The 15019-nt window shown below is 59.6% G+C and overlaps 1 protein-coding gene across 1 annotated transcript; it reads right to left on the reverse strand.

The window, feature by feature from the left end:
• Positions 1-2650: 2650 nt before the first annotated feature.
• Positions 2651-13631, reverse strand: PARP3 (poly(ADP-ribose) polymerase family member 3). The gene is made up of 10 exons (XM_065408223.1): positions 13455-13631; positions 11386-11511; positions 9582-9773; positions 8888-9023; positions 6805-7031; positions 5888-6052; positions 5076-5162; positions 4234-4411; positions 3068-3214; positions 2651-2820 (listed from the first exon to the last, which is right to left on the reverse strand). The coding sequence occupies exons 1-10, from the start codon at positions 13629-13631 to the stop codon at positions 2651-2653; spliced, it is 1605 nt and encodes a 534-aa protein (XP_065264295.1).
• Positions 13632-15019: the final 1388 nt, after the last annotated feature.

Raw genomic sequence — 15019 nt, forward strand, 5'->3', positions numbered from 1 at the left:
GCAAAAGAACAGCCAGCAGCCTTATACGCTGCACTGATGTTGACAAGAGAGGGCGGGGGGGAGCCAGTCCTTATATCTGAATTAGGGCCCAGCTGCAATTAGCATTATGATCTCATTCCACTGCTCCAAAGGGACTTGCTCTCATTAAAGAATTACAGGGCCAATAGGGAAAGGGTCAGAATTGAGGGGTACTGGCAGAGCAGAGCTGGCTTCTGTGCTCATCTACATCCTGAGCACAAAAACTGGACTGAGTGTGGATCGGTCAGTGGGGACCTGCCCCTTTGCTGCTAGGGGAAACTGCACAGAGACACAGCCTTGCACCCACAGGTGTGATTGTGCAGAGACACAATGCAGCAGGAATGCACTATGCAAACATCATGGCAGGCCCCTCACGCCTACACTTTGCTGGGGCAGGGAAGAGCCTCTGGTATCTCCCCAGCTCTGCTTCCCCCAGAAGCCACCCAGCCCTGGAGAGCCAGAGGGGCAGGCCAGGGGAGGATGTGAGAGCAGCTCCAGGCAGGCCAGGGGAGGCACTGGAGAAGTGTGTGAGGTACAGATGCCCCAGACTCTCTCTACAGCTCTCCCTGGAACAGAACTCCTCACGCTGGAACACCCCCTCCAGCCAGGGCAGCTGCTGGAGGCTGGCAAGGCCGTCAGAGCCTGGGTGAAATTCTGGCTCTCCCAGCTCAAAGGGAGGTTTGTTATTGACTTCAAGGGGCCCAGATTTCATCCTGGGGCTCCTCAGTGCTCTTGGATGCTCAGATACCCACAGTGGCAAATCCCCCATGCTGAGCCCCACCCTGGCGACTTCAGCCCTGACCCTGAACTTCAGGCATCTGCGAGCCCGAGGCTGGGCTACTGCAGCTGGTTAGACCCAGGGATAGATACACCCCCAAAGTGCAGCAGCCTGACTGCATAGCCCCAGCACCCTCCTCTGCAACAGCTTCCCCCTGAGCAGAGTCCACTTCACAGCCTGTGTCTGTAGTTCAAAGCCCTTGATGGGCCTGGCCCCGGCTGGCTGAGACAGGCCTTACCCTCCAGGACCTGCCAGGCCAGCCACCTTCCACCACCCAGGGGAAGCTCATGAGTGCAGATGGAGGCTTTCCTGGGGGCTGGCCCTAGACTCTGGAAATTGCCTGTGTACGAGATGAGACTGGGCCTGGGCTCGGAACTCAATGCACAGCTGAGACAGAGGCTATGCTAGCACTGCAGAGTTAACCCGGGTTAGCTACGCCCTCTCGAGTTAGCCTGGCTCGAGCGAGAGCAGCCATGCCCAGAGCGATTGCGAGTGGGGCTAACACGAGCTACATCCCATCCCAGCGGAGTTCCAGGTTCATGGGTGTGGACGGCACTTGCTGTGGAACAGCCCTTAAGGAACAACTCGAGTTACTTGCAGTGAAGATGAGCCCATGGCTTCCCCTCAGTCAGATCTTCCTGCAGTCGCCCAGAGCTCTGAGCCAATCCAGCTCCTTCCCCACCAGGCCAGCGAGGAAGAGCGAGATAGATCGTTATTGTTCTCTCGCCTAGTAATTACTGCCTCGGTGCAGGATACTATGGTGATGGCAGCCATATAAGTAGCCAGATTAGATAAGGAAATATGTCTCTTTAGTTTACTTTGCACAAATTAACCCCTCAGACCCGGACTCAGAGATTTGCGATGAGTGTGTCAGCCCCGCCCCACTTCCCTGCTCTTATTTCTGGCCTCCAATTCCTCCTTCTGTTCCTCTCAGCACCCGCTGATCCCATGCCCCATTTCCCCCCCTCAGACTTCTCCCAGCACCAGTGTTTCTAACGCCCCCCCCGGCCTCCTCCCTGTTCCTGCCTTTCCGTCCGTGGGAGAGACCAGAGAACAACCTTCCCCCAGCCTGGCTGGCAGGTGCCTGGGAAGCTGCACTGGGATCCTGGTCAGCAGCTGCTCCCTGCCCTGATCTCCTCACCCACAGCCACCACAGCATGTCTCCTGGGTAGGGCATCCCCATCCCTACAGGCCAGCCCACGTCTCCTGAGGCCACTGTGCAGGGCGAGCGGATCTCCCCAGGGGAGGGGGGTGGGATCTGTGGCAGGCCCCGTTTCCTAGACCTCTCAAAAAGGGGAGGGGAGTCCCTTGATCTTCTCCCTCTGCTGGGATCTCCCAGACAAGAACTCCAGGAACAAGAGCAGGCCAAAGCGATGTGCCCATGCCAGCCCCCGGATCTGACCCCTGCTGAGTTCTCCAGCGCCAGAGTGACACATGGGGGGAAAGCTGATTGCAATCCGCACACACTTTTATTTACAGTAACAGAAGGCCTCAGAGAGCCCTGCTGCTCGCAGACTCCAGCACTTGGGAGTGTCCCCCGGAGCCCCAACAGAGGCTGCTGGGAGTTTAACTGGCTATGGCAGCTGCGCCCCAGCCCTCTCCTCCGGGCAGCACGGCTCAGGGACTCTGAGCGCAGGAGCCACGCATTTCACGGCGCGTCGTAGAGCATCACTCCCAGGCCCGTGGGACCCAGGGATCCTGAGCCAGCAAGCAACAGAGGCGCTCCCGCAGCCAGCTCACTGAGCGCTGTCATCTCACCCTGCCGCAGGTGGCACCCTGGGACATCATCGCCATCGGCACAGCTGGCCACAGTCTCCCAGAGCTGGAGGGGTGCTGGGCTTGCAGGGAAGCACCTCAGAGGCGGAGCTGGAGCAGGTAGCGGATCTGGCACTGGCTCTCCTGGTAGATCAGGTACTCGCTCTGGCTGAAGTTGGAGTCCTGGTACTTGGCCATGGGGATGGGCTTCCCCTGCGGCACCAGCACCTTCCTGCCCTCCACCATCAGCTCCCGGTCACAAGCAGGGTCTGGGGAGGGTGGGATGAGGAAGGGGTTAGCGCATGGGACCGGACCAGGAACTGCCAGCACCAGGCTCTGCAAGACCCCCACTTATCCCATCTCCAAACCCCACTCTCCACCATCCCCCCATCTCGGTCATGCCCCTCCATTGCCAGCACCTCCAGCCTGCTCCCATTCTGAATCCCCACCCCCTCCACCTCCCCACAGACGGGTGGCAGCCCACAGCGGGGAGGCCAGATTGGGGAGCGCACTCACCTGGCTCAGTGTGACCGCAGGCGATCACGCTGTCATACCCCGGGGGGGCCTTGCACAACGACGGGTCGTCCTTGGTGATCCGATACTCTTTGCCTAGGGCCACCTCGTTGAGGAACATGATCCCGACCCCGTGGGAGGTGCAGCTCACTGGAGAGGGGGAGACCAGCCTGTGCTGCTGAAGCTGGCTGCAAGGCCCACTCCCACGCCCAGCCTGGCTGCCAAGCTGGCACAGCCTGCCCAGTAGTGCTCCCCAGAGCTGGCAGCAGCGCATTCAGTTCCTGGACTGGGGGTTCAGGCCGGTGGCAGGAGCAGAGGAAGCTCCCTATAAGTTGGTGGCCCCCAAACCGTAGCCCCACCCCCACACTGCCCCTTCTCCCAAGGCCCTGCCCCCAGACCGCCCTGAGGCCCCACCTCCTGCTCACTCCTCTCCACCCACCTCCCCGTTATTCGCTCTTATGGCCGGTAAAAAGTGATGGGGCCCTGGCTCCCTCTGTTCCAGCACCCCTGGTCAGTGACCCAGAGCAACCTCTCCTGATGGGCTGAGGACTGGCACCGATGGGTCCTAAAGCGACTCCTGTCCCCCCATCCTCCCCAAGAGCAGGGCTGTGAGGTGAGAGGGGACAAAGCAGGGAATGCTGGGGGGGAGGGGACCATGGATATATCTAGGTGTGGTGTGCTCCCAGCTGCCATTGCCCTGGCTGGTTCTGCCCCTTTGCCCCGCCCTGACTGTGGACGAGGACAGCACTCACTGCACTCCCAGTGCTTCCAATCACCCCTCTGCTGTGGCCTATTAAAGCCGCCTGGAAAGCCAGGGAGCCCTGCTCCCCCCAGCCAGGAGCTCTCCTTGCTTCACTCTCCCTTAGTCTAACCTCTGGCTCGCACCCCTATCTGTGGCGTCCCACCACCCAGGTGTGTCAGACTCAGCCCTGCCGCACCTGGCACTGCCAGCTGGGCCGCACCATCCAGGAGGGCGCAGGCCTGGGGCAGAAGAGGGAAAGAGGGCCCTGAGAATGTAATGCCATTGGGCTTCCCACCATCCCCAGACAGATACTCGCCTTCCAGAGGCTGCCAGTGTCTCCCCTTGCCGGGAGGGGATATGGGAGAGGTGGGGGAGGAAGCGTGGGTGGCTGGGAGAGCGCCCCAGACTGGGCAGCCATGGGCCTTACCGTATCCCATCGACTTGTCGTTCTCGGAGGCGAAGTAAAGCCCCTTGCCCACACGCCCGCCGGAGTGCGGCATGATGCGCAGGCCGCTCTTAAGGATGGCGGCGACGACGGCCACGTTGGTGCCATGCCACAGCAGGCGCCGGTTCTCCAGGTGGTCGTGAGCTTTGAAGCGCTCGCCCTGCGGAGCCGGACCGGGCAGTCCTCAGCTCCAGACAGAGCGGGGGCTCAACATCTGCAAATGCTTCGCGCCCCCAGCCAACACCACCCATAACCTCACTGATGCAGAAGGAATCTCAGCACTGGGGGAAGGGGCTGGATCCACAGCCCTGCAGCCAACAGGACAGACGTGGGCAGCAGCGAGAGCAGTGTCCGCTTCCCCCACTGCTGTCCTGGGGAAGGCATCTTAGGGGCGGAGGGCAGCTGAAGCTCCGAGCCCCTGTAGCCTTCGGCCTCTGCCCAGGCTGCCAGAGGCCCCCTTTGCCCGTTGCCAACACCAGTTCCGAGCCCCTGACATCAGCCACGCTGACAGCCCGGGCGCAGGCCGAACTCCCTCTGCTGCACCCACGAGTGCCAGCTGACGAGACCGCCCTGAGCACAGTTAAATGGTCAACGCTGAACACAGGCAGAGCAGCTGGAAGCTGCTGGGGCTGAGCCCGTTTTGCAATTGCTGCACAACCAGGGCACTGCTGGCTCTTGGGGCCTGACACGGAGCCGGGCGCCGCATCCAGCAGCTGTTTGCGCCCAGTGGGAGCTGCGGGGTGCCGAACTCTCCCCCACCTGGCCAACGAGCGAGCGCCCATGGACACATGCACCCGTGAGCGGCAGGACACTAGTTCTCTCACCTCTCCCTCCCTCTTCACCTTCCAGATGTTCAGGATCTTGACCTTCCGGTGGCTCGACCCAGTCTTCTCTACGTAGGTCTGGATCACCTGTGGGGGAGACCAGAGTGATCGGGGGGCACCTGGGGCAAGACCAGGCAAGAGCAGTCCTCTGCTCGCCCCCTCAGTGCCGGCACCCATCCCTCCTGCCCTGGCTATCACAGAGGTCCACACACAGGGCTCTGGGCTTGGGGCCCGTCCCACAGGAGCAGGTTTCTCTGCTTGGTGCTGGAGAAGCCTCTGGCATGATGACACCTGAAAACATTCGCTCCCTCCACACCCAGAACTGCCCCCGTTCCCAACACCTCCAGCTCAGACCCACAAGTTCACCAGGCCTGGGCTCCCCGCCAGCCCTGTCAGCTCCATTAGCGGAACCCCTCAATGCCCTAGAGGGACTTACCCCTGAGGAGAGAGGCCAATTCACCTACACCAGGCTCCTCCCTGGCTCTCACTCTGGCTTGGAGAGCCCATGCAGTGCTGAGATAGCCTGGGGGTTGGGGGGGGGGGCACACACATCCCTCCTGGTAGCTGGGCCCCTGGAGGAAGCAGCTTCCTTTCCATACCAGACAAGTGCCACGCAGGAGGCGGGGTTGGCTCTGTACAGACCAAGACGGAAGTGCCGACGGAAGGACCCATGTCCCCAGGCTCTCCCTCAGGGAAGGGACAGCCCACAACCCCCTCTCACACTGGGCTAGTGACCCCCACCCCCCACATCGCTCCCCTGCCCAAGCTGCTGCCTCTACCAGGACACTTGGCATGCACCAGCCCCTCCAGACCTGGTAATCCTCCAACGCTGGGTCCACCAGGGTGAGCTCACACTTCAGAAGCTCATAGTCCTTGTCCAGCGGGTGAGGCACTTCCTCCACCTTCACCTCCTCTTCCTCCTCCTCCTCCTTCTTCTGCGCCTGCAGGCTCTGGGCCAGTTCAATGTCTGCCAGCACCTACCAAGGCAGAGAGCCGGGCTGATGGGAAGGGTGGGCCAGTTTAGTAGCCCTGGAAGCTCCTTGCCCGTCCTGTCCAGAGATGGCTCGGCCAAGGGTGGGCGTGACTCCAGCTGAGGTTTGTATGCCCCACTGCCCTTCGCAGCATGGCCTCAGCCTGCCCGGAGGCTCCCAAAGGGGGTCTGGTTTTACACCCCTGGGGAAGGAGAGGCCCTTTTGCCCGCAGCGCTCATGGGAGTTTGGATGCACACGGCCCACCCTGCTGGGGTGGTGGTGGGCAGCGCCGTGCCCCCTAACCCGCTGGGCTCCCAGGCGAGCGCCAGACATGCCAACAAGGAGATGCCGCAGACTCCGGGTGGCTATTTCCCTGTGCAGGGCTGGGCCTCTTCCCCCTCTCACAGGGCACTCCGGCCCCGTTCTAGAACCAAGGAAGCAAATGGCACAGTACCACCCACCTCACCACCATGGCAACAGCAGGGGTGAAGGTGATGGTTTCCGCAAGCGCTGTCCTGGAGCACATAGTCCTTCCCCCAACCAGGAGGAGGTGCTGCACTGCTGGCCCCAGGGAAATCCAGCTGGTCTCAGCCCAGGGCGAGGGGGAGGGAGAACATTCCCATCTGGGAGGCTGGGCAGGCAGCAGGAAAGCTGCGAGGAAGAGAGGCCCGGCCCTGGCACTGGGGGTCCCGCCCTGGCCAGCAGGAGAAGCCAGCACAGTGCAGACCCAGCCCAATTGCCGCGGGCAGGACCCTTACCAGCAGCATGTCCTTCTTGGCCTGGACGATCTCCTGCGTGTTGATGGTGGGGGGCCTGGCGCGGCCGAAGCTGTGGGGGATGATGGTATAGAAGCGGGATGACAGCTCCTCCAGCTGCCTGCTGGACAGCCGCTGCTCCTGCAGAGCCGTCTCAATGGCCTCCAAGGCCTCAAAACCCTTGGCGATCTGCTGCTTGCTCAGCTTCCCCAGCGGCATCTTCTTCACATCTGGGGCAGGCAGACAGGCACGGGGAGGGGAGACGAGCAATGAAGGGCTCAGCTGACAGCCAGCAGGGGCACCTGCATCCCCCCCAGACCTGAGCGTGACCCCTTCCTCTCGGGGGCCCCAGGGCAATCCCTCACAGAGACCCATGGCTCATACAAGCCTCTCCCCCATCCCTCAGGGCAGTGGTTTCTCTGCACGCCTACAGCAGCCCTCTGCCTCACACCCAGCTCCAGCCATGGGTCATCATCACAGGCACCTTCCTCTGGACCACAAGGAGCAAGCAGGAGGTCAGTTCAATTCCCTTCTACCCTAACCCGCAGCACCCCTTTATTCCAGCTGGGGCTCCCCACACAGCCCTGCCAATGCCTCTCAGTCCTGATCTGCAGCCGCCCTGCTCTTCCAATGTCCCTGCATCCTGCCCTGCAGCCTCCTGCTATTCCAGACCTGGGACTGCTCCTGAGCAGAACCAGCCACCTATCACATAGCTTTGCGATACAGCTCTAGGGGCTGGGAGCACCAAACCCACTTCCATCAGTGCCCCAGGTACCCAGCTCCACAGCTTGGAACAGGTTGATTACGGGGAACAACTCAGCCAGTCACCCTGTGATCTAGAGCAGCGGTCTCCAAAGTGGGGTGCGCACTCCCCAGGGGGTGCGCAAGAGGATCCTTCGGGGTGTGTGGCAGGAGCAGCGCCGCCGGAGCAACGCCGCTTCGGCAGTTCGGGTGGCCATTTTTTTTTATTATTTTTTTTGGCTTCGGCAGTTCAGGTGGGAGTCCAAGCGCCTTTTTTTTTTTTTTTGGCTTGGGGTGGCACGGCAGGGGGTGCGTGCTAAAAAATTTTGTACTGATAGAGGTACGTGAACAAAAAAGTTTGGAGACCACTGATCTAGACCAGCGTTTTTCGAAGTTTGTTAGGTCGCAGCACGTAAGGCACTGAGTCGCTCTGGTCAGCACTGCCGACCAGGACATTAAAAGTCCCGTTGGCGGTGCTGCCCAGCTAAGGCAGGCTAGTACCTACCTGTTCTGACACCGCGCTGAGCCCCGGAAGCAGCCAGCAGCAGGTCCGGCTTCTAGGCAGGGGGGCCACGGGGTTTTCAAATTTTTCAAACTTTTTTTCTGGCGACCCAGTTGAAGAAAATTGTTGATGCCCACAACGCAACGGAGCTGGGGATGAGGGGTGTGGGAGGGGGCTCTGGGCTGAGGCAAGGGGTTGGGGTGCGGGAGGGGGTCAGGGCTCTGGGCTGAGGGTGCAGGCTCTGGGGTGGGGCCAGGGATGAGGGGCTTGAGGTGCAGGAAGGGACTCTGAGTTTGGGGGCGCTCAGGGTTGGGGCAGGGGATTGGGGTACAGGCTTACCTTGGGCAGCTCCCAGTCAGCGGCGCAGTGGGGGTGCTAACGCAGGCTTCCTGCCTGTCCTGGCACCATGGACTGCGCTGCACACCAGAAGCAGCCAGCAGTAGGTCCAGCTCCTAAGCAACTCCATGCGGCTCTCGCCCGCAGGCACTGCCCCCCACCTCCCCCAGCTCCCATTGGCTGGTTCCTGGACTAGCCTACCTTAGCCGGGAAGCACCGCCAACAGGACTTTTAACGGTCTGGTCGGCGGTGCTGACCAGAGCCATCGCAACCCAGTGCTTTACATTCCATGATGCAGTACTGGGTCATGACCCGCAGTTTGAAAACCACTGATCTAGAGCAGCATGGCTTGGCCCCTCTGACCAAGCCCTGGAGACAGCTAACAGAAACACTCAGCAGGGCCGCTGGGCCCCCATCCAGGAGCCCCAGGCTGCAGTGGGGCCAATGGTGCGGGGGTGTGGGCTGCCTCCCCCCCGCATCCCCCAAGGGCCCCGCTCCAAACTGTACCGATATTCATGGTCTGCATGGCCTCTTTGAACATGTCATTGCTGAAGATGAGTGAGACCAGCTCCTTGGTGGCCTTGTCCAGGCTGCAGGGCAACGTCCTCTGCTTGGAGCGCTTCCCTCCATCCACGCTGTCCACCTGGGGAGGAAGGGGGGAGAGAGAGGAAAGCTCCAGCTCAGACAGGCAGAGGGGCTCTCCCCCTCCGTAGGACATTCCCACCCACCACCAGGCCTGCTGCAGGGAAAAGGCCCCCAGAGCCAAGAGAGCCAGCAATGGATCCCCCCAGCCCTGCCCAGCCACCCCTCCCCGTGGAAGGTTGTCTCCAGCGGGGAGCTGCCCTGGGGGGTGAACTGGGGCTGTCATCTGAAGCAGGACATGACACTTCGCCGCCTGTGGGCCAAACCCCGAGGTCCTCGCTCACTCCTCATGGATGCAGAGCTCCTACCAGCTCCCGTTGCGCTCTCAGGCAGCAGCGGGATATGTACCCAAGTCAGGACTTCAGGACATGGCCCCTGCATTGCAACTGCGCAGCCAGGAGGGGGGCTACCTTCCCCGCTCCCCCGAGTCTCCAAACAGGGCCGCGCCAGCCCCTCAGCCCCATGGCACATATCTCCCTAGCTGCCTTGGACAGGTTCCTGTTTCCCTGGCTCCATGTGGGGGCAGCCTGGCTTATCCTGGGGCCTCCCGGTCACTCACCTTCACGGTCACCTCCTGCTCCTCCTCAGCCCCGTGCTGCACCTCGATCAGGGTGTACTTGCCAGGGTGGGCCACAAAGTTCTCCCGCTCAGCCCAGCTGTTCTTGGTCTTCTCCCGGAACTTCTTCTCAAAATCCTTCTTGGCGGCTTCCAGGGAAGGGAAGGGGCTGAGCTTTGACTGTCCCACCTCCCCCTAGGAAGGGAAGAAACCCGCAGCAGGGTCAGGCTTGGTGCCCCGCTCCTGTGCTCACTGGTCATCTTCCCCTTCAACTCAGGGGTCCAGCTGGCCTCTACAGTGCAGCTGCAGGCGCCTTCACACAGGTGCAGCCTGTGGAGACTACAGGCCCCAGCATGCAATTCTCCATTTGATAAAGGCAACAAGGCTGTATTGCATGCTGGGTAGTCTCAACAGGCTGCATGTATCCTTCCGGGACATGAATCCGCTTAACTAAGCTTCCCAGCTAAGCCTGACTCTGACTCTCCTGCATACCCAGTTTTGCCAAGCCACCCAAAATGTCACACTCGTATTCCAATCCCAGGGTAGGGTTCTTCTGGCTAGCCTGGGTAAATCAGATGAGGGACATTACAGATAGAGGTGAATTTTCCTGCCAAAGAGCAATGCCCTCCGCTAGTTTTTGCCTGGGGCAATGGATGGGAAGAAGTGTTTACTTAACAGTGGTTTCCCCCTGCTTTGCTGAGTGCCCATGGCCCCTGCAACAATAGCCACAAAGAGGAAAGCAGCAGGCAAGAGAACCATGTTGGGAGCAGGTGGCTCCTATCTGGACAGGGAGAGCAAGAGACTTGATTCCATAGGATGGTCTAACCTGGCCTACACCTAATACCAGCTGGTCTCCCAAAAAGGGGCAGGAAGTTGCCCTGTCTGTCACACCATCACTACAGGCTACCAGAGCCTTGTTTGCCTGGAAGTTAAAGCTACACCAGCTGCAACCGGCACTGTGTAAAGCAAATTAGGGCTGGGACAGCCCTAGAGCTCCTGGGACCTTGTCAGTGAGGCACCGGGTTGGGCTGTCCCTCACCTGGCTCGGGAGTTTGCGAGGCTTGGCCTCCCTGGCAGCATCTAGCAGGGATCTGAGTCACAAGGGCTCTGGGCACTGAGGCTAACAGCCCTGGTGCTAACACTGGCTTCGGCTGGGACTGTCTCCCCATGCCACTGACATCAGCAAGGGGAGTTCCTAGAAGGAAGCAGGTTGAGACTGACACCTAGTGGTCAGGGAGGGAATCTCACTACAGCAGCCAATGTAAATCACCTGTTCATCTCCCAATGTGCTGGGCACTGCACACACAGCAAGATAGCCCCTGCAGAGCTCACAGCTTGAGAAGTCCCTCCTGGAGAGGGAGCCAGACACCCCCATTGGCACCTCTCGGGGGGACATGCCCGGTGGCTTCAGCCCCCCTTTCCCTGGCCTGTCCGGAGGGAGTGGGAAGGGTGTGCTGTGCCCTCCCTGAGTCTCGCCAAGGAGACTTTTGTGGGGTCTGCCACCTCCAGTACCCAACGGAGTGGAAGCAGGGGGAAAAGAAGAGCATGTGGGTCTGTGCAGGCACACAAATAAACAAACAAATGCCAGCAAGTAAAGGATGTAATTTAAACACCCAGCTTCTGCACAGGAGGGCGGTGCAGGTGCCATGTCTAACTGCCCTGGATTTAGCTTACTGTCATGTCCCCTAGGATTGGCCTTGGCCTCATGGCAGCAGAGGTAGCTCCCGTAACGCCGCCCCCTGGTGGCTGACAGAGGGAGATACTGGCCCAGCTGTGGCGGTGGCTGGGCTAGGCGCAGGATACTCACCACGCGACCCCAGCGGTTCCAGCAGCTGTAGCTGCCGTTGTGAGTGATGAGCTGGATGATGTAGAACTTGTTGTTGTTGTTCCCGATGTTGGTCTGGTTCAACATGCAGTCGTAATCCTCATGGATCTACCCAACACACCATGGGGAGCAGTGAACGCGAGTGTCCCCTCAAGCAGGGATGGCTACACGACTGCTCCGGGAGAGCCTGTGCTGGGGGTCGGACAGGGAGGGGCTCCCTCAGACCGGGATCCCCAGGACTATCCCGTGGAGCAGCGTTAGTAACGCGGTCTGCAGTGGGTCACACAGGGAGGGGATCCCTCCGGCCGGGATCCCTGGGACTGTCCTGTGGAGCAGCGTTAGCTGATGGGGTCTGGTGGGGAGAGGGCTCTTTCAGCTCTGCCTAGCGCTGGGAGGCCAGAGTGCTTAACAGCTCCCAGGGACCAAGTCCTTGCAGCTCTGCCGCAACCCACGAACTGCCTTCTCTCCCAGGGTTCAGGCAGCGGGCTCTCCGAGCACCAGCACTTAGCCTCAGGGCCGGGCAAATGGGGCCCATGCCCAGGGCACTGTAGCCTGGGGGGCACCACACGGGACTCAGGCTCCCGCTAGCTGGGTGTGGCCGGACTCCTCTCTTCTCTGGCCCCTCCCTCGAACTGGGCTGGCGGGCTGACCCCGACCCCCTCAGGGTCTCCCTGACCCCGACCCCCTAGCCCCTCCCTCACTCGCTCCGCAGCCCCGGGGCTCCAGCTCTGCCCCAGCGAGCCCAGAGCAGCACCACCAACCAACCGAGGCTGGTCACTGGCAGCACATGGGGGGGCGGGCGGGATCTGGGCAGAGCATGGGGGAGGGAGGGGAGACTTAAAGTGACAGTGCACTCGCTGTCTCTCAAACTTCCCAAACACACCCACATAGGCTCTCACACCCACATACACTCTGTCTCTCAAAGTTCCCCCAACAGATTGTGTGTGTGTCAGTCTCACAATCCCCTGACACACACACTCTCACGCATTGGCTGTCTCTCTCACACACACACTTGTATTGTTGTTGTTGTTATTACTGCTTAGTACTTCCTGTCAAAATGCTTGCGGTGAGCCAGGAGTGGCTAGGGGCTGCAGGAGGGCCATGGGCTCTGGCAAGATGCAGCCCCCATGTGACAGCGTAAAGCCTGCCATGGGCCGCAGGCCAAGCGCCAGGCACCACAAGCCACCACAGCAGCACAGAAGTAAGTGTAGCAATACACCATATACCATGCCACCCTTACTTCTGCACTTCTGCTGACAGTGGCCTAGGAATCTGCTAGTTGTAGCAGTTACTCATTGTGACGTTATCTGATTAAAACATGACCATGCAGATCATGTTGCAACCACTATTATATATTTGCAACAAATCTTGTACAAAATGTGGCATGTAAGATGTCTATGGAAAGGGTATGATTTGCTGAATAGGTTTATGCTAGGTGTATGCATGCATGCAGCATTTTTGTATTTGAACTTTGAGTATTGGCTCTATACCTGTATTTCAAATGGGTAGCCGTGTTAGTCTATAAGGTGCCACAGGACTCTTTGCTGCTTTTACAGATCCAGACTAACAGACGTATAGGAGCATGAGCTTTCGTGGGTGAATACCCACTTCTTCGGATGCATCCCACGAAAGCTCATGCTCCTATACATCTGTTAGTCTATAAGGTGCCACAGGACTCTTTGCTGCTTGTATTTCAAATGTTTGCTCCTGGGGTAACAAGGTAGTTAGCCAGCACACCTTGAAGGGACTGGTCAAAGTAAGTGGCTCATCAAGGGACACTTAACTCACAATGGACCATGGGGGACCCCCATCTACATTTAATGGACTTTCCTGTGGACATTCCATATGAAGTATTAGTAATGGCCTGGAGGTGATTGGGAGGGGGGGGCAGGGAGCCCGTAGGAGCCAGGGGTGATGGTGGGAGAGGGAGGCACCAAAATACAAGTTCGCCCAGGGCACCATTTTCACTCAGAGCGGCCCTGGGGCCGGGTGACATGGGAAGGCGTCTCCTCCCTCCCCAGGGGACCCTGCTGCCTGAGCCTCACTCATACCTGGGCATCGCTGCCATTGCTCAGCTGGCAGGCAGAGTCGATCTTGGCTTTGAGCTTCTCCTTGGGAGCGGTCTTCAGCGCCTCCACGGTGGACCAGACGCTGTCCTCCTCCGGCTCCTGCTTCACTTTCTTGTCCTGGGCCTGGGCCTTGGCAGGCGCCTTGCGTTTGGGAGCCATTGCTTCCCTGCAGAAATGGCCACCCTGCTGCAATAAGAATTAGGGCCTCCGTCACAGTCACTTATGTCCTGCAGAGGCAGGATGGAGGGCGAGGGGGCCGTTCTCTGCCACAGGCCAGCAGCCTGCTCAATTCCCAGGATTATCCCAAAGCTATATAAGGAGTGGGTGAACACCAAGAGCTCTTCAGGACTGGGTCCAGGGAGGATGGCTAGTCTTGTGCTTATGGCACCTGGAGACCTGGGTTCTGCTCCCAGCCCTGCCACTGACTTGGTGTGTGAGCTGGTGCAAGTCACTTCACATGCCTCTGTGCCTCAGTTTCCCCACCCATAAAATGGAGATAATAATCATTCCCCAGCTTGAAGAGGGGATGTGTGAGGCTTCATCTCACTAGTGTGTGTTGAGTGCATGGAGATCCTTAGATGAAAGATACTTTGCAAAGTCTATAAAAGCTGCCATGGAAACATCCCAAGCCCAGGCGCCCTCACGTTTCTAGTGCTAGCACAGCTGGACTATACCGAGGCTTTCCCCAGCCCTTCCACTGGAGCCCTCGCAGGACAACTCCCTGTATCTGCTTAGCAAAACCTCCCTCCTTTCCCCACCCTAGCCCACTAGCCCCACGCACGCCAAGACAGCGCAAGCCCCCCCTCCCCAGCTGCTACTGTTCATTTTGGAGCACTCGGAAGTGTGCTGAGCATACAAGGAACAAGTCAAGCCCCAGCCAGTGTCCCAAAGAACTTACAGTCCAAGGCCCAGGGGCTGGGTCAGAGGGGATGCGACTAGTGAGGACCACGCAGCGCTGGAGTGGTTGAGGAAGGACGAGGATTATGAGTGGCAGAGACAACCAAAGAGGAAGAGGGGGAAAACCACTGACCCTCAGAGGATGTTTGGTTAGAGTCTGGGCTCAGTCCTTGGTCCATACAGAGCAGTCTGTCTCTCCCAGACAAACACTGACAGGAGACAAGCTCAACGAATGAAATACCCGTCTAGTGCCCCGTGTCGGGCAACGGATCCGTCCAGCTGAACCCACTTGTAATCTGACGGTGGCTGTCGGCCCAGGGAGCGTACTGCCAGGGGGGGAGTTTAGCCTGCTGCACTCTGCGGCAGGCTGGTGAATATGTTTCCAGCACTCTCCTGCAGAGCTTAAGTCCTGGACTGCATTGCTGTTCCTCTCCCGCCCCATGGGGGCTATCCAACCAGAGTGAGAGGAGGGGCAGCAAAAGCCTGACGGTCACCAGGTCCCTGATTCGGCTGTATTTGTAGCATGGGTGGGTCCTTACTCCTTGGGAGAGAGGTGGTGATCAGATGCTCTGATTGCTTGATGTGAGATCTCTGTTTAAGGGAAGGCCCTGTTTGCCCTGGAGTGGGAACCAGGTTTGAAACCCTCTAAC

The sequence above is a fragment of the Emys orbicularis genome, chromosome 7 (assembly GCF_028017835.1).
Source record: "Emys orbicularis isolate rEmyOrb1 chromosome 7, rEmyOrb1.hap1, whole genome shotgun sequence".
NCBI lineage: Eukaryota > Metazoa > Chordata > Testudines > Emydidae > Emys > Emys orbicularis.